The following is a 25,789-nucleotide window of genomic DNA, read 5'->3' on the forward strand; positions in this document are numbered from 1 at the left end:
ATGGTTATGTTATGAATTTACAATAGATATGTGCGCGGAAGTGTAGTTTAGTGTTGAAGATCGAAGATTTCCTTAAAGATATCGCAGCAAGGACGTCGTTTTGTACCATATATTATTATGCATATTGGTCAATAATCGATGGCTCGTGGAATACAGAAGGTTTTAATTTTGTTTGTTTACATTATTAATGTCTTTCCGTCACATGCTCGCAAACAGGACACGTATCTATCGATGATTTCAAGTATAATGTAGGTTTGTTTACGAATGCTTTTTTTTTTTATTGCTTAGATGGGTGGACGAGCTCTCAGCCCACCTGGTGTTAAGTGGTTACTGGAGCCCATAGACATCTACAACTTAAATGCGCCACCCACCTTGAGGTATAAGTTCTAAGGTCTCAGTATAGTTACAACGGCTGCCCTACCCTTCAGACCGAAACGCATTACTGCTTCACGGCAGAAATAGGCAGGGCGGTGGTACCTATCCGTGCGGACTCACAATAGGTCCTACCACCAGTTATATTTTCTTGTTTTTTAGATGAGAATTAATAAATAGAATTAAGAAAAATTACATCTTCTTTAAAACAAAGAGGTGTTTGGATTGAAATTAGATAGTGTAGACTGGTATACGTTGCTTTATAATGATAACTTTGAACAAAAAATTAAAATCTTTAGACGCATTTAAACTGTCATGCTTAGGAAGTATTTTTATTTTTTTATGTAGCAACCAATATGGCGATTGGAAAACGATTTGAATAAAAAATTATAGGCCACTATCCTTATGTTTAACTGATCTTTAATAAAATCACCCTCAGTGTTATGTGGGCCGTGAGCTTCTTCTAAGTACAAGGGCAATAAAACATTAAATTATTAAAATTAAATATATTATATATTATCTTTATCTATATATATATGAAAATGAATTTCTGTTCGTTAGTCCCGCTAAAACTCGATAACGGCTGGACGGATTTGGCTAATTTTGGTCTTGAATTATTTGTGGAAGTCCAGAGAAGGTTTAAAAGGTAGATAAATATGAAATTGTTCGGAATTAAATAAAAATAAGAATTTTGTTTTTCGTTTGATGTGTCCCCCGTCGGACGGATTCGTTTTGTTTGTTTTAAGTTTATTTTATACAAAAGTTTAGGTCTTTTATTTATCGATTGAGGCACTAAGAAGTCTGCCGGGTCAGCTAGTATTATTATATTATATTAGTTATTATATAATTAATTATAGGGCAGTCGCAACATAAACATTCAATCAAAACAATTACTTAATATAACCTGGTAATAAATAGATCGATCTAGTTTTACGTTTATCGTTTCCTAATTCCTATTTGTGTTCTAATTGGCGGGGACATCAAGAAGTACGTTTAGGTGCCAAATGCTAGTCTAGAAAGACTAGTGTTTGCCAACACGCATGTTGGTCGTGATAAACTTAATGTCTTGGTATTATAATGTACGTCTCATATGGGAAGTAGAAATTCCTGTTAATTTAATAGTTGAATGAATTTTGATCAGAAAAATACAAAAGAGGTTTTATTTGGAGAAGAAAAAAACTGGTATCATATTAATCCATTAATACGCGACTAAAGAATAAAGTTTAATTAGTAAATATTAGTATGTCGTTTTAATTGAAAAAATATTTCTGATTAATAAATATTAGGTTGTCGTTTTAATTAAAAATAATAATAATAATGTAATAGTAAAAAAAGCTTATCTCGTTTTTAAAAGGAACTGAAAGGATTTGAAGCTTCTTTTTCCTACTTTAAGAAATGTTCAAAAACATAAGTCGTAACTTATCAGGAAGTCGGTTCTAAATCCGAAATTCGGAATTCTCTTTAATTAAATTGGAATATATTAGTTTAAATTTCAACATAATGCGTGACTTGAGATACATAATATATTATATATAAATATGGTCTCTTTCAGGATTCCTGGCACGACCCGAAGATCGAAGACTCCGGTACCGTGATCAACGTGTTAGATATAGGAAGACAGAACTTTGCGAATAGTGGCGTTATCTCAAGATATTTCTGTGATCTAGCGCAATGTTTCAATCTTGTCAAGTTCCAGTACAAGGATGTTATTCCAGATGTAAGTTTCGTGTGATAAGTTTTTTTTATTTTTTTTATGTTTTTTTTATTGCTTAGATAGGTGGACGAGCTCACAGCCCACCTGGTGTTAAGTGGTTACTGGAGCCCATAGACATCTACAACGTAAATGCGCCACCCACCTAAAATGGTCCTGGTTTTTTCTTTTTGCTGATCGGCCTAAGAGTCTATGTCAGCTATGTGAGCTCACGGGGCTCAAACCTGACGACGTTGCTAACACTAGCCCTAGCAAGAGCAGTGCTTCGCAGAATCTACCATCGGATCGGAGACGCGACCCACTGAGAAGATCCGGCGAGAAACTCAGTAGGCTGTGTCTGTGGGTTAGTTTACTCGCCGAGCCCTTCGCCCTAAGTCCGATTAATTAATACGCTTTTAAAGTATTTTTTTTTCTACCTGTGCTTGTAACCTCGAGCAGATATGCCAGCGTAATCGGCGAGACTTTTATAGTAACTTGTCTTGTATCTGTTTGTATGTTTTCTTTTGACCTACCTAATCTTTGGTAGCCTAAGAGTAGCCCAAGGTGGCCATTCCAATTGATTAAGTCTCATACATATTAATCAACGTCAACTCGTTTCATTTAATATCATTTTTAAGATAACAGAATATCGATTTAACAATTAAAATGTTTTCGTAAACTCGACCCTGGCAACAATGGAGTCGCAAAAGAGTCATACTTTAAAAAAAGAAGAAAAATTACTTATTTGCTTACGAAAACAAGCGAGAACTTTTCCAGTAACTACAGACACAAAATATATATCTAATAAAACAGCAGAATTACGTAGCTTTGGGAGTTGGATGTGTGTTAATTGTTCTTCGTTGGTAATCGCATCACTCGAGATCGGCCAGACCGGTCTGGCTATTTTCAGATATTACAATGTTCCTAATACTCCAAATTGAGTATTGATAGAAAAACAGAAGTAGGTGGCGCTGCAATCGTGCAATGTTTAATATACGAGAGAACGTACTGGATTATTGAAAAGTCATTTTTAAAATAAAATAATACGATTTAATCGTTCATAGAAATACGACCATTGATTTATTTCGTGATTCTAAATATTATACAAGGGTGTATTAGATTCGGAATTGTTTGCACCCTTACGGTGTGGAAAACGATTGGGAACTGAACTGTATTTTTTTAATTTTATTGACGACCTGGCATTATAATCTGTGTACTCGGTTATTTTATATACAAAGCCGAAATGTAAGATATGCCATTATTTTATGATGTTATGTGCTTTTTCAATTGGGCCTCTGAGTAATTTTCATTTGTCACAGGACCCGGTAGGTGGCGCTACGGTCATAGCCCAGTAATATATTATATTAATGGGTCAACGTCGGCGGGGCACGGTAGTTCATATAATAATTACTACATACGATTTTCGCTTCTAAATTCCAGGTGCAAAAGGATCCAGCTTACATAAAAGCTATCGAAGACACAACCGAAGAAGAACTAAAAAAGACTGATTTGAACCTAGACGAAAAGGGAGATGGAGATAATCGAAACAGCGCCGGCTATCTGACCGTGAAGAAACGCGTCGAAGCCAGAGCGAAAAAAGTCTTGACCGATATTAGTTCGGCCATGTCTTACAATATACTAAGGTATGTTGTCAAAGATTTTTAATTAAGGATAAGGATTAGGATCCGGCGAGAAATTCGGTGGGCTGTGTCTATGGGTTAATTCGCTCGTCGAGCCCTTCGTCACAAGCGACGGGTTCGACGGGAATGGTGACCGAGGTTTCTTATTTTAGTTCATCAACGTGATGTTTAAAACTAATTACTACTTAATGAAATCAGGTCTCCGCCATCTACCTCCCTCCCCTTTTAACTAAATATTCTTAGTCCCTACAGCATAATTTGCTGTCAACTTTTGAGTGTAAGAAAAGTAAGATTGGATTACAGTTTATTTTTGTTCCAACACATAGCGCACATCAAAACACTTCATAATTTACGATCATTACCAGTTCACCGTCGAAACCGATCATCATCTCTTTGTGTGGATAAAGTGAGTATATCCACTGACCGTAAACTGTACACAATTGCTGACTTGTCCGGTTCCTGGTCATGTACGTTTTTTTTAAGCTATTGCATAGATTTTATCGCGGGCTTTGAGCGCGGCGACCGAATCAAGAAATTCCGTAACGAAAATAACCTGACACCCCCACTACGCCTACTATGTAGCTCGCGTTCAACACATTCACACCTTGCGCTTGTGTAGTGTTTGTGAATAAGCGCGCGGCGTGACGTCGCACTGCCGCATGTACATAATGAAAAGTCTGTCCATCTCTCCCTCGCGTGGTCTAGGTTATGAGCGTGAAGGGGATAGTTAATGTTTTGCTTTTGTTAATGTTTATAAATATAGCGTGGTCTTATTTTATTGTTGTTTTAATATTAAATTATTATTGTCGATTTATAATTGCATAAGTTGATAAAAAATACTATAAAATAGCTTACCGTGGCAGTCTCCGAGTGCCACATGTGTTTTTTTTTTGTACGTGTCTGATACGCGTTTGATGTCCGCAGAGTGGTGGCGTGGCTGACGCACAAGGCGATCCGTCGCGTGGCGGGCGGCGGGTGCGGCACGCGCGCGGGCTCGGTGGCGCGGCTGCGGCGCGCGACGGCGGCGGGGCTGCCGCTCGTGTTCGTGCCGCTGCACCGCTCGCACTTCGACTACATCCTCGTCACCTTCGCGCTCTACCTCACCGGGCTGCGGCCGCCGCTCGTGGCCGCCGGGGACAACATGAGGATACCCTTCTTTGGGTACTAGATCCTACTCAATAAACACGTGGGCGGCTCTGAGCGCACATATCGCCTTTTCGCATTAAAAGTGTACAATTTCCAAAAATATTCGAAATTGAGTTAATATAGTTAAGTTATAGTTGAGTTAATATGTAGGCAGCGGCTTGGCTCTGCCCCTGGCATTGCTGAAGTCCATGGGCGACGGTAACCACTCACCATCAGGTGGGCCGTGTGCTCGTCTGCCTACAAGGGCAATAAAAAAAAATTGCGGAAACATTTGGTATCACCAGTATTTTTCTCATAAATACTGTCAAAAGAGTGTAGTTTAGTTTTAGTTTTATTTTGTTTTTTTAGGCTACCTTTGTTTTGACTACTATTAACAAAATTAATTCATAATTTTATCTTACTTTAAAAGACAGATAATGTTACTGGTAAAAAAAATGTTGCAAAGATGATTAATATTAAAAATATTACATGTTAAACTTTTAAAACACTCTTCTGTAAAATTATTAAGTTTTGAGATTATACAGTTTTAATGTGAGAAGACGATATCAGGATCGCTCTAAACAGGTGGTAGGACCTCTTGGGAGTCCGCACGGGTAGGTACCACCACCCGGCCTCTTTCCGCCGTGAAGCAGTAATGCGTTTCGGTTTTAAAGGTGGGGCAGTCGTTGTAGCTATACTGAGACCTTAGAACTTATATCTCAAGGTGGGTGGCGCATTTACGTTGTAGATGTCTATGGGCTCCAGTAACCACCTAACACCAGGTGGGCTGTGAGCTCGTCCATCCATCTAAGCAATAAAAAAAAAACATAAACAAGTTTGACAAATTTAATAATTGCTCATTAGGCAACTAACTTCCTGAAAAGATTACGTTTTAAACGCAATCGAAAAAATATAGTATTAATCTATTGTTCTTACGTTACTTGAAATATAATGAAATATACATTAGATTGCTACATATTAGTTTACCACAGTAAAAACTTTCCGAAAATACAAAAAAAAAATCCTTACATACAAAACAACACGCTGTATATCCATACTAATGTTATAAATGGGAAAGTGTGTTTATTTGTCTAACTTTCACAACGTAACTAAGCAATTATTTTCTTAAATTTATGATTTTAAATTAGTCAGGTGTACTGCCTTATAATCTCGAAAAAAAAACACCTCATTTCCACGGGAAACGGACTTTCACGGTGAACACAAAACAACGGATTGACATTATTATTTTAAAGAGATAAGCTTAAGTCACTCACACAAACGTACTTACCTTTACTACTACTACCTTTTATCCCGGAAAAAACATTTCATTCCCACGGACCACTGAATTAACATTTTTCCTCCAATACACCTTCACCTTAGTGACAGTCATGTAAACAATAATCTAAATGAACCCCATTCCGTGCTCCAGGTGGATACTGCGCGGCTGCGGCGCTTTTTACATCAGACGAAGAGTTGACGGTTCCGAGCACAACGGCGACCCCGTCTATAAAGCAGCTTTAAGGTAACCGACTCGTTAATTCCTAGCCCCAGGGCGTAGTGAGGTCCATACGGGTCCATACAAATCATTTGATCTTTTGCAACAGTCATGCATTTCATTTTGATGAATGGGACATCCGCATGACAAATATACCTTATGCCTCAAAAAGATATGATAACGCGAATGCCCCAACATTTGAAACACGTGGTCTAAGTCTTAATTGTATAAGGCCTGAGCGTATAATTTATTTACGTTACAAATAGTGATAGTAAATTATCATTATCTCTGAGCTTCGTACCTACCTTACCTATAAGTCAAGTTATAATAAAACATGTAAGATTTAAACGAATCTACATATGTATGTACATTAGTACAACACTAGATACATATCGTGAATTAAATCAATTTCAGATCTTACATCATAAACAGTTTGGCGGCCAACAACAATCTGGAGTTCTTCATTGAAGGCGGCCGGACTAGGACCGGGAAGCCGCAGCCTCCCAAAGGTACACACTGCGCTACGGTACCAACGTACGGACGCGCGCTGTACTGGGCGGGGGGCGCAACTCGCCCCCCGCGGGGGGAGGGGCGACCACTACAACTTTAAATCTGGTGCCCTTTAACTGTGGGTAGCCCAGTCACCGTCCTAGCTGAACCCAAGGGCTCGACGAGTAATTTAACCCACAGACACAGCCCACTGAGTTTCTTGCCGGATCTTCTTCGCGTTTCCGATCCGGTGGTAGATTCTGCGAAGCACTACTCTTGCTAGGGCCAGTGTTAGCAACACTCCCGGTTTGAGCCCCGTGAGCTCACCTACACGCCAAGGAGAAGCTAAAATAGCCCCACAAGGCTATCAGCATAGGTAGGGAAATAAAATGTGGGTTATGTGCATCTCTTTCAATATCTATCGAGGTATCCAACTAAGGGCTCGTCTGAGAATGGACAGCCTTCTCTGAGTATCGTACGAGCTTACTGCCAACTGACGTGCACTGGTGGTACCGCCATCATGCCTAATTCTGCCGCAAAGTATCACGCCTTTGTTATGACACGGTCAATGGTTGCGTTTATTAAACTTGTAATAATTCCTATGACAGTGATAAAAAAATATCTTGAAATAGTTTAAAGTTTGTTTTGCACACTAATTTGAGTAATTTTGTTTATGCTCACGAGGAAATAGAGTGTGGAAATGGTATGTTTTTAAACCCTAGAATTTTTTGGCAAGTGCAATAAATTTTTGGGTACTAGCTTTGATTTGACTGAATCTCATCTCTATATCGAATATTAACCGATACATTTTCTTGCACTGATAAGATAATCAAAAAATAATTTGCTTAGTTAGTAGATTTGAGTTATAAAATATATCTTTCTTCTTCTATTAAAATATATATATCACATATACCTGGCTTAGATTTATCAGGAACGCCTTTGTAGATAGTCTCACTTTTGAAATTCTGTCTCTAAGTATTTTAAAGTCAAGACTTCATATAATCCGATAAATAAAAAATATTAATTAAGGCACCCTACATCCATTGTTATCTAACAAAAATTGTTTCTTCATTATTAATTCGTGCGTGTCAAGTCTGTCTGATAATAACGTAGTTTGTTAACTGTTAAGCTAATAAAATGCCATAATCTTTTCAGCTGGAATCCTGTCCGTGATAATGGATGCGTATTTGGATGGCACCATAGACGACGCCCTCCTAGTCCCGGTCACGTTGAACTACGACAAGTTGGTCGACGGTAACTTCGTGAGGGAACAACTCGGCATGCCCAAGCAGATGGAGACGTTCTGGTCGGCCCTCAGAGGGATCTGGAGGACAATGAACACTAATCACGGCTCTATAAGGGTCGATTTCAATCAACCCATCTCTTTGAAGGTAAGGCTCGGTCTATTTCTACAAACTTTACATATAATATTAATGTAAATTGCGAATCGTTTATATCAGTTTATTTACACGTATTTGGCTTTATTGACTTTTTAAAACTATAGTGTTGATTATCTTTATTCTTCGTAAACCAAATAAAATATTGTTTATTTTGTTTTCAGGAATTGGTGCAATCTTTCAAAAAGTATAATCACTTCAAAGCTCCCATCGAAGCGCCTCTTGGTCCTGCCGATGACAAATTTTCTTCGGATCTGGACCGGAGACTGTTGTACAACCACAGCCACTCGAGCTTGTACGGCGACGACGTCAGCACTGACCACAAGATGATGGTCGAGGCTATTGGGAGACATATTGTTTATGGTTAGTTTTGCTTAAATATGTAACTTATGTTTTAAATTATATTTTAAATTTTAAAAAAATTACAAATACCAGCTTCGCTTCAACTGAACCAAGACCTGGCAACAGTTCTGCCGTGCTTACGATAAATACAGTAAGTCACATTTTTGTCGATATTGAGTTAAGTATATATTTGGAATGTAGAGATTGAGATCTACATTTCTGTATATTTAAATTTTTAAAATGTGGTATAGAAACTTAAATAAGCTTAAGCATAATTACAGTAAGAAACATTTTGCCCCAAAACATACTTATTATAATTGCAGTATGGGCACATACGGTTGATTTTTTCATAAAGTTTAAACCATTTCCTATGTATTGATACAGTAAGTAATTTTGCTATTATTATTTTTAAGATATGAGTATTTTTCATCAAGTATCACTGAAACATATTAACAGTAAGTACCACATACTATGATTATATTAATTGTTGAAAATAAAGCATTAGTTACTAAACCTTAACATATCTACAGTAAGTTCAACTTACTGTGTATATGATAAGTCAGCAAATTAAAATATTTATTTTTATGCATAGTCGTAACAACAGCAAGATTCACTACTGTAATTATGTTATGGAATACTTTATATTAAGCGTAGACTTGTCTGGAACATGTTAGGTAAACACGTTACTTACTGCAAATATTATAAGGTGTTTAGTTAAAGTTAGGAGGGCTCAATTCATACTAATGTATAAAACAGGTCATAATGAGATGTTTCAATCATTGGACCTTTTACCATTTTACAAACTAAAATTGTGAAAACCCAAAAGTTTCCTGAGGTGAAATCTAAAAATAGTCCCAGAGGAATCACTGCAGACCATAAAGCAGATATTATATAGAAGCTTGTACCTCTGATGCCTGAGGATAGAAGAGATTTTTGGTTAAACATTTCGAATTCTGCAACAAATCTATTAACCGAATAGTTTTGAGTTCTTTTTTTTTTTTAAATAACAGGGGTTAAAGTATGAAATTGCCGTTTTGTTGTAATAGGTACTTCGAATTGACATAGAACCTTCATGGTTTGAGATTTTTTAGTAAACATGTGCAACTTTCCATTATCGACTTTCAGTTTTTTTTTGTTATTCAGCTTAGACAAGAAAGATGGATACTTCGAAAATTCGAGTGATTTTTTAATACGATTTCCGACGCGGAACTAACGCTGCAGTAACAGCTCGCAATATCAATGTTGCGTTTGGAGAGGGGACTGCTAATGAACGCACCGTACGATTTAGTTTAAACGCTTTCGTGATGGAAATTTTGATTTGAAGAACGAACCACGTGGTAGACCGCCCACACATGTGAACAACAATGAATTGAAAAAGATGGTGGCAGCCGATCCGAGCCAAACTACCTAGGAATTAGCGGCATGGCTTAACGTTACCTTACCAACAATATTTACTATTTGGACCAAATCAATAAAATAAAAAAAAATGAAAAATGGGTGCATTATGATTTGACTGATCTGCAGAATGAAACGCGTGCTGAACCTTGTGTTGCCTTGTTAAATCGATACAGAAATGAAGTAATATTGGATCGAATTGTGACATCTGATGAAAAGGATTCCTTACGATAACCGTAAGCGAAAAATGCAATGGCTGACCTCATGTCAAACGCCGCAACAGTGTCCTGAAGCAAAGCTTACCAATCCCTGTATAGTAATGGTACCTAACTGTTTGGGGATCCCAGCATGGTGTTATTCACTATAGCTTTCTCCGATCTAGTCAAGAAATAACGGTAGATGTCTACTATGCCGTACTCCGAACAATTATAGTTAAAATTGCAGTGAAACAGCCCTTAATCATGAATCGATTTTCACCATTATTGGTCCATGATGACGCGAGACCTCATACAGCACGAGAAACCGTTTTAACTCTACAGGAACTACAATTAGAAACCATTGGTCACCCCCCGTATTTGCTAGACCTTGCTCCAACGGACTACCATTTTTTTCGTAATTTGGACAATTTTCTACATGATAAAAACTTTTCTTCCCAGGAAGTAGTACAGAATGCTTTCACACAGTTTGTAGAATCTAGATCACCAGAGTTCTATCGCAAAGGCATAAATGACCTTTCTATTAGATGGTAGCAATGTATAAAACAATATAATAATGGAAGATATTATGACTAAATAAATATGTTAAATAAAAAAAAACCAATTTCAATTTTTCAGTACAAATCGGCAATTTCCTACTTTAACCCCTAATATACTTATATTACTAGTCAATTAAAGGACATTTACTATTTTACCATAAACGATTTATTATTAATTTGTAAGATTGACGACTTATTTGATAAGTTCTTATATCGAGGATTTCATAATCTACATAATAGTTTAGTAGTAATAACCGTCTTAAGAGGTTAAATGACTTATTAAAGATTTTAAAGTACCTTATTAGATCAGGGTTGTGCAGAGCGTTCTGTCAATCTACGTATTAGTATTTTTATTATAAAGATTCCAAAGAGAAAACTGTCTTAGTTTTTTTAGAAACAAAGTGTTTATTTTTGTTGTTTTTTTATTGTGTACAAAGAAGTACACACACGAATTGAAAAAAAAAGGTACGGTAAAGGTGTTGTTTGTGTAGATACCTACAGAGCTTAGTTTATTTGGTTTATGATTATGTCATGTACGAAGCAGATTGTAAAAACACGAATTGATTCTTTTTAGTTAGTTTATGATATGATTTTCAATGCTTAAAAAATTCAATAAATGGAACTTATTTTAAAATTTTATAGTATTAACTAACAAAGTTGTGTAATTATTCTATTAAGCTGTGATTTCATAAGATCTCTTTTGTTTCTTTTATCTACAAATAATATCGAGGAAGAGTAATTAATTATGGTTCCAGTGCTTTATGATAGATGCCATAAGTTTACATATTGCTCCTAGATATAATTACAGTAAGTGATTAAGTTTTATTACGCAAATTGTGCAATTTTTGTTATTCTATTCAAACATTTACCTCATTCCGTAATCATAATTGCAGTATGTAGTTCAAACTAAAGATTGTTACAGTAAGTCACACACTTACTGTACCAATGCTTAAAAAAATGTTTTTTTTTAATTATTAATTCCTTAATATAAATATTTTTTCAAGCTTTATAATTTAAATATTATTTCTAAATAAAAATAATAATAGGCAAATTGTTAAAAAAGCCTATATTTATCTTAAAAATTTATAAAAACTTAGGTATGCTTTATACTTCGCGAGAAACGTCAAAAGTAAAATTGAAATCTTTAACCGCGTTTTTCTCAAAAGTGTCTCCAAGGCACTTACTGTATATATCACAAGCACGGCAGAGTTCTAGTTTTGACTTAATAGAAGTAATATCTATTTTACCCCAAGATTAAATTATTACAATTATTAACCTATATTTTTTGTTGATGTTCTCATAAATATATAAATAAATACATATGTTGATTTTAATAATTTAATTGCATTATGACGCAGAGTAAATAATGTTTTTGCACGTGAGTGTACTATGCGCAAATTTACCCCCACTACGTCGACAAATGCTCAAGAAGTTTGCCGGCTATTATACATACTTGTTGAACGTCAAAATAACTACTGCACAAAAAACTAGCCTCCGTCCTGAGAAGAACTGGTAAGAAACTAAGCGGGCATGTCATTTTTCTTCTTTTTTTTTTTAATCTTAGATTATTATTTTTTGGTTTGGATTGGATTGGATTTTGGATGGTCAATAATGATAAAAGTTTTGACAAATGAATTGTGATGTTCCAGAGGGTGCTCAGGCCACGGCGGTGATGTGCACGAACGTGGTGTCGTACGTGCTGCTGACGGAGGCGCGCGGCGGCGCGGGCGTGCGGCGCGCCGTGCGGGCTCGCGGCGCCGCGCTGCGGGCGGAGGGCCGGGACCTCGCCTACCGCGCCGACCCCGACCGCTGTCTGGAGCACGCGGTGCGTACCCCGCTATACTACGACACGAATCATAGTATTGTCATCGGTTTTCGCGAACCCTACATATAATACTATTTTACGATTTAATCTGACATATATTATTTTAAGTTTTTTTTTACGATTTTCATAAGATTCGAGATTAAATCGTGGCTAAGATCTTCAATGGTTGAAGATCGCCTAACCGGACTGGCACTTCTCCACGTTCATAAAAACGTACCCATTGACGTAAATGACGTAATAACGCGTTTCGGGAGAAGACGTAAAAGAAAAATTGATTTTGTTATTTAAATATATATGTATTTTGTCTATTTATATTATATCTATAAATTAAATTATAAGTTCTTGACTTGGCCACGACTATGTGACCCCCTCCTGGCGCACAAGCTGGATCCGCTCTTGCATATGACTGTAATAAGATCTAATGAGAATGTAATAGAGAATTTTCTAGAACTCAAACAAAATCAAAAAACTTAACTTTCTGTTTCTTATTTTCATCAATTTCGGTTATCATTAACTACGTTAAAAATGGTCCGTTAAAAACACATTATTTCATGATCAATTACAGTTGGAAATGCTCGGGCCCCTTGTGCAGCGAGAGCGGAGAACCGAAACACTTCGTCCTACTAAATCGATAGCCGCCGAGCTGGAACTCTCGTATTACGCCAACACTCTGGTCGCGCACTACGCCGCGCCCGCTATCGTCGGTGAGTAGAGAATTTGATGATTTATGAAAAAGAAAAAAAACAAGATTTTGAGGGATATTGTTCTCGTATAAAGGTAGTTACCTGTATATTAATGCCTGAAGCAAAAACTTTGTACCCCTTTTTACGAAAATTTCGCGGACGAAGGACTTTGAAATTTCACACACTTAGAGTCTAAAGAGAAGAAGTGCAGAATGCTATTTTTTTTTTAATTATGCATAAACAATACGTAAAATCAATAAAAAAACATTACACTCACTACCATGTATTTAACAATCCACATATAGGATTTGTTTTTGTTTAAAGTTTGTGGTCAAATTGAGAATAGATTAATATTGTTTGTCTTTATTATTTGTCTATAGTGTAGTTTTCGCGAAATCTGTGATTATAGATGCATAGTAATGTTCAAACTTATAATTTCAATTAATTATAGTCGAATTCCGACTACTGCGGGACCTCTAGTAACAATTCAATCGAGATCTCAATTTAAAGTAATGTTACGCGCTGGGGTTTGGGATAAAAAAAATCACCAAAGTACAACTAAACACTATTCAGCACTTAATACACTTAAACACCTCACAAACACTTTAAAACTCTCAATTCGCTTGTTCCGCTTGGCTCCAGGTGATCCGTTCGCTGTTTCGCTTCGAGTAGTTCCGATTACTGACTGACTGCGTGCCATCCCTACAACGCTTTTATAGTCGATACCACATCCCTAGAATTATCGAGAATGTTCCACACAACTCTAGTCGTAGTTTCCGCTATCTGTCAATAGATGGCGTTGTAATTCTCGAGCATTCTGGATTCTATATTCGTTCGACTATTCGGCGATAGATGGCGTTAATCTTACCGGCGTTTGAACATTGCAGCCACGGCCCTCGAGAGTATAGTGTGTCGGCCGGATGCGGATGGGGACACGGTGCGGCATCAGGAGCTGCTGGGCTCGGCGCTGCAGCTGTACGAGGTGCTGAGCGAGGAGCTTATCCTGTGCGCGCCGTGCCACACCATCCACGAGACGCTGTTGCGGGCGCTCGACCAGCTCCTGGCCAGCGGGGTCCTTGTTAATGCAGAGGTATCCTTTTTTTATTGCCTTTGTAGGCAGACGAGCATACGGCCCATCTGATGGTAAGTGGTCACCGTCGCTCATGGAAGTCAGCAATGCCAGGGGTAGAGCCAAGCCGCTGCCAACCATAGCCGCCTTCCTGTCAACTCTAACGCGATCAGACAAATAATCGAGATTCAAAATGTACATATACACTAGTGTTCGCCCAGTAGTCGCCTTACTGACAACCCTAGATATGAATTAATTTTATGTATAACGTTTTTGTTTTCTTATAATTAACATTTGTTTATGTAAAAATAAAAACAAAATTAACTTAGATTTATTTTATAAATTCATATATATTTTAGAATACTGAAAATCCTATACAATTAGATCGCAATAAAATTAACTATCACTGTATATGTGGCCACAAGAAATATAAATTCATTCTAAACGCAACTCTATTTGCTTGTGTTAATTATCGTTTTTCTCACACCCTGGGGCAATTACCTAATTACTGTATTATAAAGTAACGTATTCGTATTATTAAGACCGCTCGTGGATCGGTATATTTCATCACAGTACTTTTATCGGTGTAGATCAGCCTTTCCCAAAGTGGACGATAACGCCCCCTTGTGGGCGCTGCAGACTTAAAGGGGGGCGGTAAGAGACCCCGAAAAAAATAGGGGCGTTGTGTAGAGGCTTGGGAGGCGATTTGTAATTTCATCTAGGAAGACTCTTAGACACCGACCGAGCTCTCGCTATAGTGGTTTTTAAGTAGGTGAAAAAATGGGGGCGCTAAAAAATATATAAATAATTTATTCTCAAAGGGGGCAGTAGACAAAATAAGTTTGGGAACCGCTGGTGTCAATGAATGAACGTTTAAGCATTTGATAGTCAAAAATAATGCCATAACTTTAAAGTTATTTTATTACAGCGCACTGACGGCTTAGAGGAAGAGAAGTGGTCTCGTCGATTTGCCAAGGCTATAGATGACGAGGAAGACGACGGCTACGAGCGACCCGACCCGACCTTGAGAATCAAGTACATCATTCAGAAAACTCCTGAAGCGATCGCTGAGAGGTAGATAGATACATCCATTGAATTTAACATGGTATTACTTAAGTATAATTTGCGTAATTAATTACTGGTGGTAGGACCTCTTGTGAGTCCGCACGGGTAGGTACTACCACCGCGCCTTTTTCTGCCGTGAAGCAGTAATGCGTTTCTTTTTGAAGGGTAAGGCAGCCGTTGTAACTATACTGAGAACTTAGAACTTATATCTCAAGGTGTGTGGCGCATTTACGTTGTAAATGTCTATGGGCTCCAGTAACCACCTAACATCAGGTGGGCTGTGAGCTCATCCACCCTTGTAAGCAATAAAAAAAGAAAGATGTGTGATGTCGTGGGACACCGGATAGGAACGAAGTTCCTTATTGTAAAAATATTAATTTTAAGTTCTATTCGAGGTATAAATAAAATAAAACTGGTGGTTTCGCAATAACCCACGGTCATTCGGTAACGTGCGAACTTATTGTGGTACATTTCATTCACAGTTTTATAAGAGTTAGTGTATTGCGCAAACGAACGCACTGAGATCGTGGTCAATGAATGATAAAAAATATGTTATTTTTTGTACGTTATTATTAAGTTAAGTCGTACACTGTGTGCATTACTAATAAAAATTTTACGTTACGGACGTTTTTTCCCGGTTAGGTTGTCCCTCCGCATTGTTCCATAAAGAACTTCGTTCCAAAAAAAAGGACCAATGTAAAACAATGTTTCTTTCAATGTTCCCAGACGTCGCCTGCTGCTGACCCTGCGTCCCCTCATCGAGTCGTACAGCGCGTCGTGCCGGCACCTCGCCCCCGGGACCGTCAAGTCGGTCGTCAAGGCGACCATCGACGGTCTCGTCCACGACTACACTACTAACAAGATGCCCTACGGTCAGTATTGCTAGGACACAAGGGTCGTGATTTAATGACCATATTCTCAAATAGGCACTCAGTAGGCAGCGACTTGGCTTTGCTGACGTCCATGGGCGACGGTAATCACTTACAATCAGGGTATACACTGATATGTCTAAAAGGGCTAAAAAAAGTATATTTTAACACTGACTCTTAGTTTTAGTTATTGGCGATTCGATTATGATTATATTTTGTCACGCAAGATAATTCATTCGACTATCATCATAAATAATGAATAGAAGTTTTTAATTCAACAAATGTTAGTCTATAGGCTACATACGTTTAGTTTTAAATAATATATTTAAGAATAATAAATATATATAGCACTAGGTAAAAAATAGAAATTGTATTTCAAACAGATATAAAAGGACAATGCCCATTTTCTATGGGCGTTTGGGCCCCTAAAAAAAGTTGTCGCGCAATGATGGTTTTTAACTTAATTTGATAGACAAAGAAATATCGTTTCATATTCAGAAAACGATTTTTATATTCTCACCCAGGTTTAAGAGAAACCTTTTTTTTTCTGCAGCTAAAATTAAGTTGTTAATTGTTTTCTTCGAAATCAATAATCGCTCTCATAATTATTTACAGTATGAAATAAGTTAATTGTGGTTAATGTTGCTAGAAATAAGGCCTTACGTACATTTTGTTATTATTATATCCTCATAATAATAATAAAATGAAATGAAAATCCGGAAGCCGGCAACGATATTGTTGTTGTTGTTTTTAAATTCACCAATAAGCAGGCAAAGAGCGTAGCCTATACAGCCTAGTCTGTCGAAGTTATATATTTGTTTATGTCAATAAAAAGCCGGTGTATCTCTTTTTATTGCTTTTTGGAAGTTTTGACGTCAACTCGATGAATAGCACATTGAGTCAATTTCCGCAGATCTTTTATCTTGAAAAAAAAAACAGTCACTGCTGTGTGAGCCACAGTTTTATTCCAATGCCTCAATAATCGTGAACAACGATTATTGACGTTTAATACACAAAACAACACCCAATTTATATATTATACATCACAATAAACTATTAAAAAAACATTAAAATAAAACTTCAAATGACGCTTCACTCGGGTTGCTGCCAAAACTCTCTGATCATATATAATAAGAATAGAGTAATGGTAGGCCATTGAGATTTTTACTAATGGAATCATTAATATCTAAAAATAATTATATAAAGTATTAATTATTATTACATTAAATGAATATTGAATTGAACAAAAATAAACTAAAAAGTCTGTGAATTATAACCATTAGCTATTTTTTTTTATTTGTTGTTCAAGTTACAGACAACTCTTTCGTTTGGCAGCATATAGGTTTACTATAAGGCTGTATGGGCTAAGCCACGGAATAGATAAATAAGGTTGGAATGGTAATGTAGGCGGGGCAAGCGTGCCACAGTTATGATAGAACAAACATAACTCGACCGATTCTTTCATTCACCGCGTTTAGTGCGCTTCGGAATACTTGGGCGAACAGATCTCCGCTTTATAGTGCCGTGTTGTGCAATTATAACTTGTAAAACAAAAAATCAGACCTCAAGTATAGAGCGAGGAGGTATATCTTTCGATCGGTAAGTCGAAATTACCATTTAATTACAATATTATTTGTCTAAAACATAAAAATATACTGAGCATTATGAAATTCCAAACATTAACAATATTATTGCAACAAGTTATAAATGACATACATTGCGCGATGTGTACTCGCCCAATGAACGCAATGACCAAGTCAGATTCCAATGTACTACATGCATTGCGTTCTCTACACTTCAATCTTTGAAATTTCGGCCTTTGCCCTGATTGGCCGTTGCAGTTTGTCGATAGTGAGGTGACCATGTGGTGAAATAAAATCATCGACAGAATTCTCGACTATATTTACATTTGACATGGATAATTTTTGCATTATTTTATATTTAATTAATGATACCTAGTATATTCTTAGTGAGACGTATTTTAAGTAAAATAAATATGTATTATTATTATTGAATTATTATCATTGAATTAATGTGAAGGTATAATATAAAGGGACATGTAGACCTCTCATTTACGGGTATTTACTATATTGTATAAGACGTATTAAAATCTAAGTAAAATGCTATTTGACTTATGCAGTAAACTAAAAATTTTAGGTTTCCTAAAGAACCTAACGCCAGGGAACAATGGATTGACGTGACAGGTAGAGGAAACTGGAGACAAAGACGAGTACTATTTGCTCTAAACATTTTACTGAAAATTATTTTACCATAAAAAAATCAGAATACACTTAGTTTTGAAAAATTCATTCGCAGTTAATAGCAAGCGCCAACTGCTTAACAAATACGTTTTATTCCAGGGACAGTGACTATTTGTAATTAATAAAAGTAAAATAGTTTTCATTTTCAATATTTATTTCATGTTTCATTTTCTCCATTCATTCATCAGATAATTTATCGATAAAGAATATCGATTTTATCAAGCACTAGTGTGTATGAAAATTTTTATTGTCTTTTTGCGTGTGTGAGTGTGTATGCCTACAGGAGTTTTGTGCTAGTTTGCGAACGAATATCTGTCCTGAGATTTATGTGTGGGTGTTTTTGTTGTGTGCGAAATACTTGTAATCACAGTATGTGTATGTGTAGAAATTAAAATAGTGGGGATGAAGCGGCGACACTGGTTCTCATACAAAATTAGAGCAAAGGCCTTTCCAACCTTATTTATCTATTCCGTGGGCTAAGCCCTTTGCCTATTGGCGAATTTAAAAACTATGGCACTCAGTTTTGGGGTGTTATCAAATAAGTAATTTATTTTTTTGTTAAACAATGCCAGGGTGAAATAAATGTTGATACATAAACTAAACAACGTGAAAAAATAAGGCATAGTTTTTCAAGTACAAAAAGTTTAGACATAAAGTTGGCCCACTTTTGGGCATTCTCCTTTGTATATTATATGTTTATAGTTAATATATTTTGTCGAATATAATAACGTTCGATGCGAAATAAAGAGCTAAATTACTGATTGAACTCCACAGGCGCGGCCGTCTCTAGCGACGCGGTCAGGAACTGCCTGCGTCTCCTGAGGCAATGGGGCGTCATAGAAATGTACACGGACAACAAGGAACGGAAGATAAGGCTGAGGCCTCCCTACGACGACGCGCAGAAACTGAATGACATCTGCTCCCACATCTACAAGTTCAATGTCGACTCGCCTTTGCTCAGGGAGGAAAGCGCCACGTGATCTCGACCAGCTGACTGTAAACCTTTATCCGAATTAGGACAACTAAACTTGAAACGGAGTGGACCTGATGTGGTCTATTAACACATTGACTGCCGTGTAGGTGACCTACGCGGCGCACTGAAGTAATTATATCGATTTCTGTTACTTAAGCGCTTGGATTGTTACGTAACTTTGCCTTCTTTTGTTTGATAATATATGTTTTAGTCTTTTAGGTCTTACAAAAATAGATTCATTGTCAGTATCATCGCATTCGTCTTTCCCAGAGTCTACTAGATATTCCGGTTCCTTAGTAAAGTAATAGTTTAAAAAAACTAAAAAACACGCTTTACATAAAATTTAAAAAAATTTAAAAATAGAAAATAGATTTATATTGAAAATGGTGTAAAACATATATATATTTTATTGTAAAAAAAGCGTGGGGTGCTTTTTAAGATATTATTGAAATAATAATTCTTCTACTCATATCTGTCAGAAAAATATTTATAACTAATAACAAACACCATGCACCCCACGCTTTTTTTTTCAGTTTAAATTTATTTTCTATTTTTAGTTGAATTTTATATAAAGCGTGTTTTTTAGTTTTTTTAAACTATTATTTATTTTTCATTTTTTAGTTGAAATTCAATTTTTTCAATTTTTTTTTTTTTTTTTTTATATTGAATTGTCATCGGTCCTCGATAAATCTACAAACTTTGAATGAAATCTGGCCGTTTAAATTGGGTCGAAGTCGCGTCTAAAGGAATCAGTTACAAACATACATACAAGTGAAGCTAATATAAAGCATGTAAAAAGAATAAAGAGAGAAATCGATATAATTACTTCAGTGCGCCGCGTAGGTCACCGGTGTCCTACACGGCAGTCAATGTGTTAAACAATACTGATGGGTTTTTTTTTTCGTCATAAATCTTATACAACCAAAATTAGTGACTTATATGATTTAAAGTAAACCTGAAACTATGACGAATAAATAGGACAATTCGCCGATATTTTTGCATTTAATTTACATTGGTGCTTATGTTTGTGCATTTGTGTGTGGTCATAATGGGTTTTTATTTATTGCTTAGGTGGGGGACGAGCCCACTTGGTGTTAAGTGGTTGTTGGAGCCCATAGACATGTACAACGTAAATGCGCCACCCACTTTGAGATATAAGTTCTAAGGTCTCAGGTATAGTTTGAATGGCTAAAACGATTTGAACGTGATTTTCATTGGAGACATAATGAGGGTCGTGTGGGTTTTGGATTGTGAATATACCGATTTAATAAACTCTAAGCAATAATTTATTTTTATCATTTAAAAACCGTTGATCGACTTACCTTCTATTATGTTTGAATCGTTTCTCCATTGTACTATAGTGACCTGGCGATAAATCAAAGGATATCGTTTCTGTATGGTAAACCACATTAGCTCCGCTATCGTTAATTGTAAAAATGTAAATAAATAAGGTTTTAATTACGTATGATATCTTAGTTCACTTCATCTAGTGTAAATGGGACAGAACATTATTATGAACTTTAGATTTTCAATTGGAATGAGAAAATGTTGATCTTTTTGTACTTTACTGCTCATCAAAATACAATGAAAAGTAATAACGTTTTTGATGTGTTTGACAATAAAGAGCTTATGTTAGGTTAAATTTAAGGTCCTAAAGACTCTTCGATTGTGTGTTATGATCAGTGGTCGGAGTAGGTAGATTGATTTTATATAATTGCGTCAAGATATTATAATATGGACATGCCATTTTATCCATAATGATTATTTTTTTAAATTAAAAATAAATATTTTTAATCCTCATCGGATACAATTTCTATATTTATGAAATAAAGTAACAAAAAGCCCTGTCTAAGTTTTGTCTCATACTGACAAGCGTCATTTCTAATTCAACAGAAAGGGACAAAATGCGGTGTAACTATGCCAAGGCGTTTTTGAATAAAATAAAATACTGATTTCTTTCACCATTAGCTAGCACTGGTAGCGTAGATTAATATTATTAATACGTTTTTCACCTTAAACACAGATTCATGCTAATTTCAAAATTCCGGAACAAATATCACAATAGATATGAAGTTCCGGTATTTTCGAAGCATATCCATATTATCCTCTACGTTTGAAGTCAACGACCTTAAATCAATCTACCTACTCCGACCTCTAGTTATGATCTACAATTTTTACATTTGACAATATTTTTTTTCTACAAGTTTCGTTGATATTTGAACTTTGTTCTAAACATTAGGTGTTTTTGGTCGATGTCAGCACGATTAGTACAAACATATTCAATGAGGGGCGAGAGTTTTTCTACTTTTGTCTCAAATAAGTAAAATCGCGTTTTTCGGACTCAAAACACAAAAATGCTTTTAATTCTATAATACGTAGTTCGTGTGGAAACCAGTTGAATTGTGACTTTAAAAATGTGATTTAGTTTTAAGTAACATAAGTTATTTTTTACTTTAAAATGTAAAGGGGAACTTGGAAAAAATTGTAAATATAATAAGTCAAATAGAATTAAATATAAACGGACGCGAGTCTATGCATGTTTGTTTCTAAAATGTACCTAATTGTTTTATCTTTACGAGTACTATTGACAATCAATATGAACCTCATCAGTAGATTCTTATTGATAAGCGCAATCGTTGACTTCAAACAATTGAATTTTTAAATGATTTAAGTTTATTCTAGTTTACAATTTTTTTCTGATGTTTCCTTTATAAACAAAATAATGGGCTTAGAGATATAATTCGGGAGTACAACCTATGTCTACTAGATTAAAAAATAAATAATAATAAATAAACATATTTATGAATAGCATTTGCGTTATAACGTTAAGATTATTATTTTTTAAATTACGCACTTCGTACCAAAATATGCGATAGCTGACGGTTAAATTATAAAAAATCAGTAAAATAAAATCCGAATAATCTGTAAACTATTTATTGGCAAGTTATTTTTGTTTATACACATAGTTTCAATTAATTTTCCGCCGACGCAGCTACATATACACCTATATTCATAGGTTATATCTGTGAATCGGTTTAAGCAATCTTCCTCTCGATTTGATTCGAATTTCACCGTTGTGCGGTGAGACTATTCGAACTTTGCTAATAGCAGATTCTAGCGACGTAAAACTTCGTCTAATAAGTCAAAAAAAAATGGAAAAGTAATTTTAAAAGATTGAAAGATACGAAAAAATAAAGGGGAGATAATTAGAGCGTCTTTTCTTTATGTTGTTTCTTATTACAAAAACGTTCGTCAACTTACTCAATCGCCATGCGTTGCTCAATTTAAACTACATATTTTTAAGTTAATAAAAAATAGATTACTTGTATCAATCGTTAAAAAACAATATGAATTTGTAAATTAATTGTTACAGGGCTGTATAGGATGTGATCTCAATGCTTACATTGAATTAAACGAATGACCCGAATCAGAATTTATTTTTATTTTGCCATCTTTAGGAAATATTTAGTCAGGCGCTGGCTTAATTAAACTAGTTTTAACGGAGTACCTGCCGAGCTAAGGGTCGTGGGTTCGATTCCTACATCGGGCAAACATTTGTGTGATGAACAGCTTTGTTTGCTCTTCGTCTGAGTGATAAATATCTATGTTATGTTTTTTTTATTAAAACTATGTACTTCAGTTCCTGGATCCCATAGTACATGATATCCTAGGAGTCAAGTGACCATCTCAAATATTAAGTGTATAATATATGCATGTGTGACTTGTCCCTGGTCATTAATATTTATTAATACATATATATTTTTTAGGGATTTTATGACCTGGTAACTAAGACCTTTAAGTCATGTCTTACTTTAATTTATATTCTTAATAAGAAATAGTTAAATAATATTTTTATGAAAAATGTTAATATGGAGTGAAATGAAATGAAACGAAATGAAAATGATTAATTTAAGACATTAATTGACTGGGATGAAATTACATGAAATTAGATGATATGGGATGAAATATATTCTGAGTAAAATGGTGGTCATTTACTGTGATTTTTTTCAGTGGACTTTTTGGAGGATCCTGAAAAGTTACGTCCAGCGGCTTTGTTTAATTTTCCCACATTTGTGCACTTTCACAGATATTAAACAGTTAATAAACCACCCTTATTACACATTTAAACCTGAAGAAACACTAAATAGATAAAATAAAACAAATAACACAACTTCATTCTTCGCGTTCCCGCCAAAAAGTTTTATTTAATACCTACATATATTTACAGATAATTAAAGTTTTTTTTTCATATTACCGTTAACCGACTGTAAATAGCGTGCGAGTAGTTTCAACAAATAGTTTGCTTTCATAAATTTCATTATTAAAATAATGGAGTTTAAATTAGTGAGTTGGTTTTGGACAGATAATTAAAATTAAACAACAACAAACATTAAAATTAATGAGAATAACATAATCTTACTTAAATTATAAAATAAATGTGAAAGTTTGTAAAAATGTATGGATGTATGTTTATTACTCTTTCACGCAAAAGCTGCTGAATGGATTTTGATGAAACTTTTAAATAATATATCTTACACATCAGAAACACATAAGCTATAATTTATAATGAAATAGTGTGAATTACCCAATATAGTATAAAGATAAGTGTCAAGTAAGTAGGAAAGAAATCTACAATCTGCGAGCTATTCAACCGTGCGCTGCAAAAACCGTTGGAGTTAGAACGTATTTAATGTATAACTTATGAAATGGAATGGTATCTTAGGAAATATTTATCTTAAATAGTTCTACAAAATAGCGACGGCATATATCTATCTTTTATATGTATTATCGCCAAAATAGTGAACCAAAAATGCAATAAAAATTGATAATTCATTAACGCACATTTAGCCGTCAGAAATGATCCTTATATAAAATTAATACTTTTATCGCATCTGGTAAATAAAATATACAAACTTTGTCTATTACACTTCATCATTTGAACAATTAATTGAATAGTTATGACTATAAACAAACGAGTGCGCCATATCATGAAAGATGAAGAATCAAAATTCAAAGCTCATAAATTACAGTTCCTGAAGTTACATTATAAATTTCTTCAGCATACTACTGTTACGCCGCGCCGGTAAGAGTAACGTCATCTATCGCCGAATAGTCGAACGAATATTAAATGATCTAGCAGCATCTAGAACGTTCGAGAAGTACAACGCCATCTATGGTCAGATAGCGGAAACACAATACTCGAAATGTGTGGAACGTTCTCAATAATTATAAGGATGTGGTATCGGCTATAAAAGCAATGCAGAGATGGCACGCAGTCAATCAGTAATCGAAACTATTCGACGCGAAACAGCGAACGGATCACCAGAAGCGAAACGGAAGAAGCAAATTGAGAAGCTTAATGTGATTGTTGAGTGTTCTAAGTGTTGAATACAGTGTATACTTGTAATTTGGTAGAACTTTATTTATCTCGAACCCTATCGCGTAGCATTACAAATGTATCAAGGGGAAGCCTTTGGCACATCTGTACCATTTTCATGATTCTTATATAATGCTTTGATATATGCTTTCCCTCAATTATCTTCTATAAATACACAGAGTCGATACGCATTCATTTGAAAACCTTTGATTTAGGGTCTCTTTAAACGCTTATCTCAATAGTGTTAAATTATTGTTACAATGAGCTGCCGCTGTCTTAAGTATATTATTTATATCTGTCATCTTTCATTCTTTTCTTTTTTGGCTTTCTCCTAAATAGGTTGAAGTATTTACATAAATATGGTAGTGGCGTTTTTAGTCGCCACACCCTTTAGCCATAGTGAGGATGCTACAGTTAAGTATAAATTCATGACAGACACATCGCGAAAAAAAACACAGGTGGTAAGATTTCACACAGGTATTCGAGTGGAATTGTAATGTACCCTAACACCAGAAATTGAGATAAGAATGTAGGAGGTGAGATAGGAAAATACCGATGCTGCTGCTGCAGACTCATGATTGGGCAGCAGTACTTTTTAGAGGTCGAGGTCGTACTCCTCTGTCTTCAGTTCATACATTAGTACAAAACGAAGGCAAACATTATGCACCTGTTTTTGAAGTGAAATTTAAGATTGAAATACGTATTCTAAGTACAAATTCAAGTTTTTAGTTCGGTCACGCTGTTTGTGTCTAGGTCTTCTATATCGTTCCCTCACTACTGAGGATCGCGACCACATGCGACGTACTTCCAATGTGCCCAATCATGGGTGGCATGGACTGCATGGTACATACTACCACCGAGTGCTTCTCTTGCTAGATCTGACCATCTGGCTGGTGTTCTGCCCACAGCGCGCTTGCCCTCTATGCGATCCGCAATTATTATGAACTTCTCTAATTCATGTCTGGGAG

General features: G+C 35.6%; 1 protein-coding gene across 15 annotated transcripts in view; it reads left to right on the plus strand.

The window, feature by feature from the left end:
* Window positions 1-22,871, plus strand: part of LOC101740254 (glycerol-3-phosphate acyltransferase 1, mitochondrial) — an 83,729-nt gene extending 60,858 nt beyond the window's left edge. For 13 of the 15 annotated variants that reach the window (XM_004932995.5, XM_062676281.1, XM_062676274.1 and 10 more), the window contains 13 exons: window positions 1,925-2,089; window positions 3,503-3,705; window positions 4,627-4,863; window positions 6,257-6,349; window positions 6,737-6,831; window positions 7,967-8,202; window positions 8,373-8,571; window positions 12,349-12,524; window positions 13,090-13,228; window positions 14,095-14,297; window positions 15,205-15,350; window positions 16,068-16,213; window positions 19,246-19,838. In XM_004932995.5, the coding sequence (XP_004933052.2) occupies window positions 1,925-2,089; window positions 3,503-3,705; window positions 4,627-4,863; window positions 6,257-6,349; window positions 6,737-6,831; window positions 7,967-8,202; window positions 8,373-8,571; window positions 12,349-12,524; window positions 13,090-13,228; window positions 14,095-14,297; window positions 15,205-15,350; window positions 16,068-16,213; window positions 19,246-19,451 (2,244 nt within the window). In that variant the 3' untranslated portion in view covers window positions 19,452-19,838. Of the gene's footprint in view, window positions 1-123; window positions 160-1,924; window positions 2,090-3,502; window positions 3,706-4,626; window positions 4,864-6,256; window positions 6,350-6,736; window positions 6,832-7,966; window positions 8,203-8,372; window positions 8,572-12,348; window positions 12,525-13,089; window positions 13,229-14,094; window positions 14,298-15,204; window positions 15,351-16,067; window positions 16,214-19,245; window positions 19,839-20,287 lie in introns of those variants that run through there. The other 2 variants (XR_009976791.1, XM_062676284.1) reach the window with 2 other exon arrangements.
* Window positions 22,872-25,789: the final 2,918 nt, after the last annotated feature.

This window comes from Bombyx mori, chromosome 26, assembly GCF_030269925.1.
Source record: "Bombyx mori chromosome 26, ASM3026992v2".
NCBI lineage: Eukaryota > Metazoa > Arthropoda > Insecta > Lepidoptera > Bombycidae > Bombyx > Bombyx mori.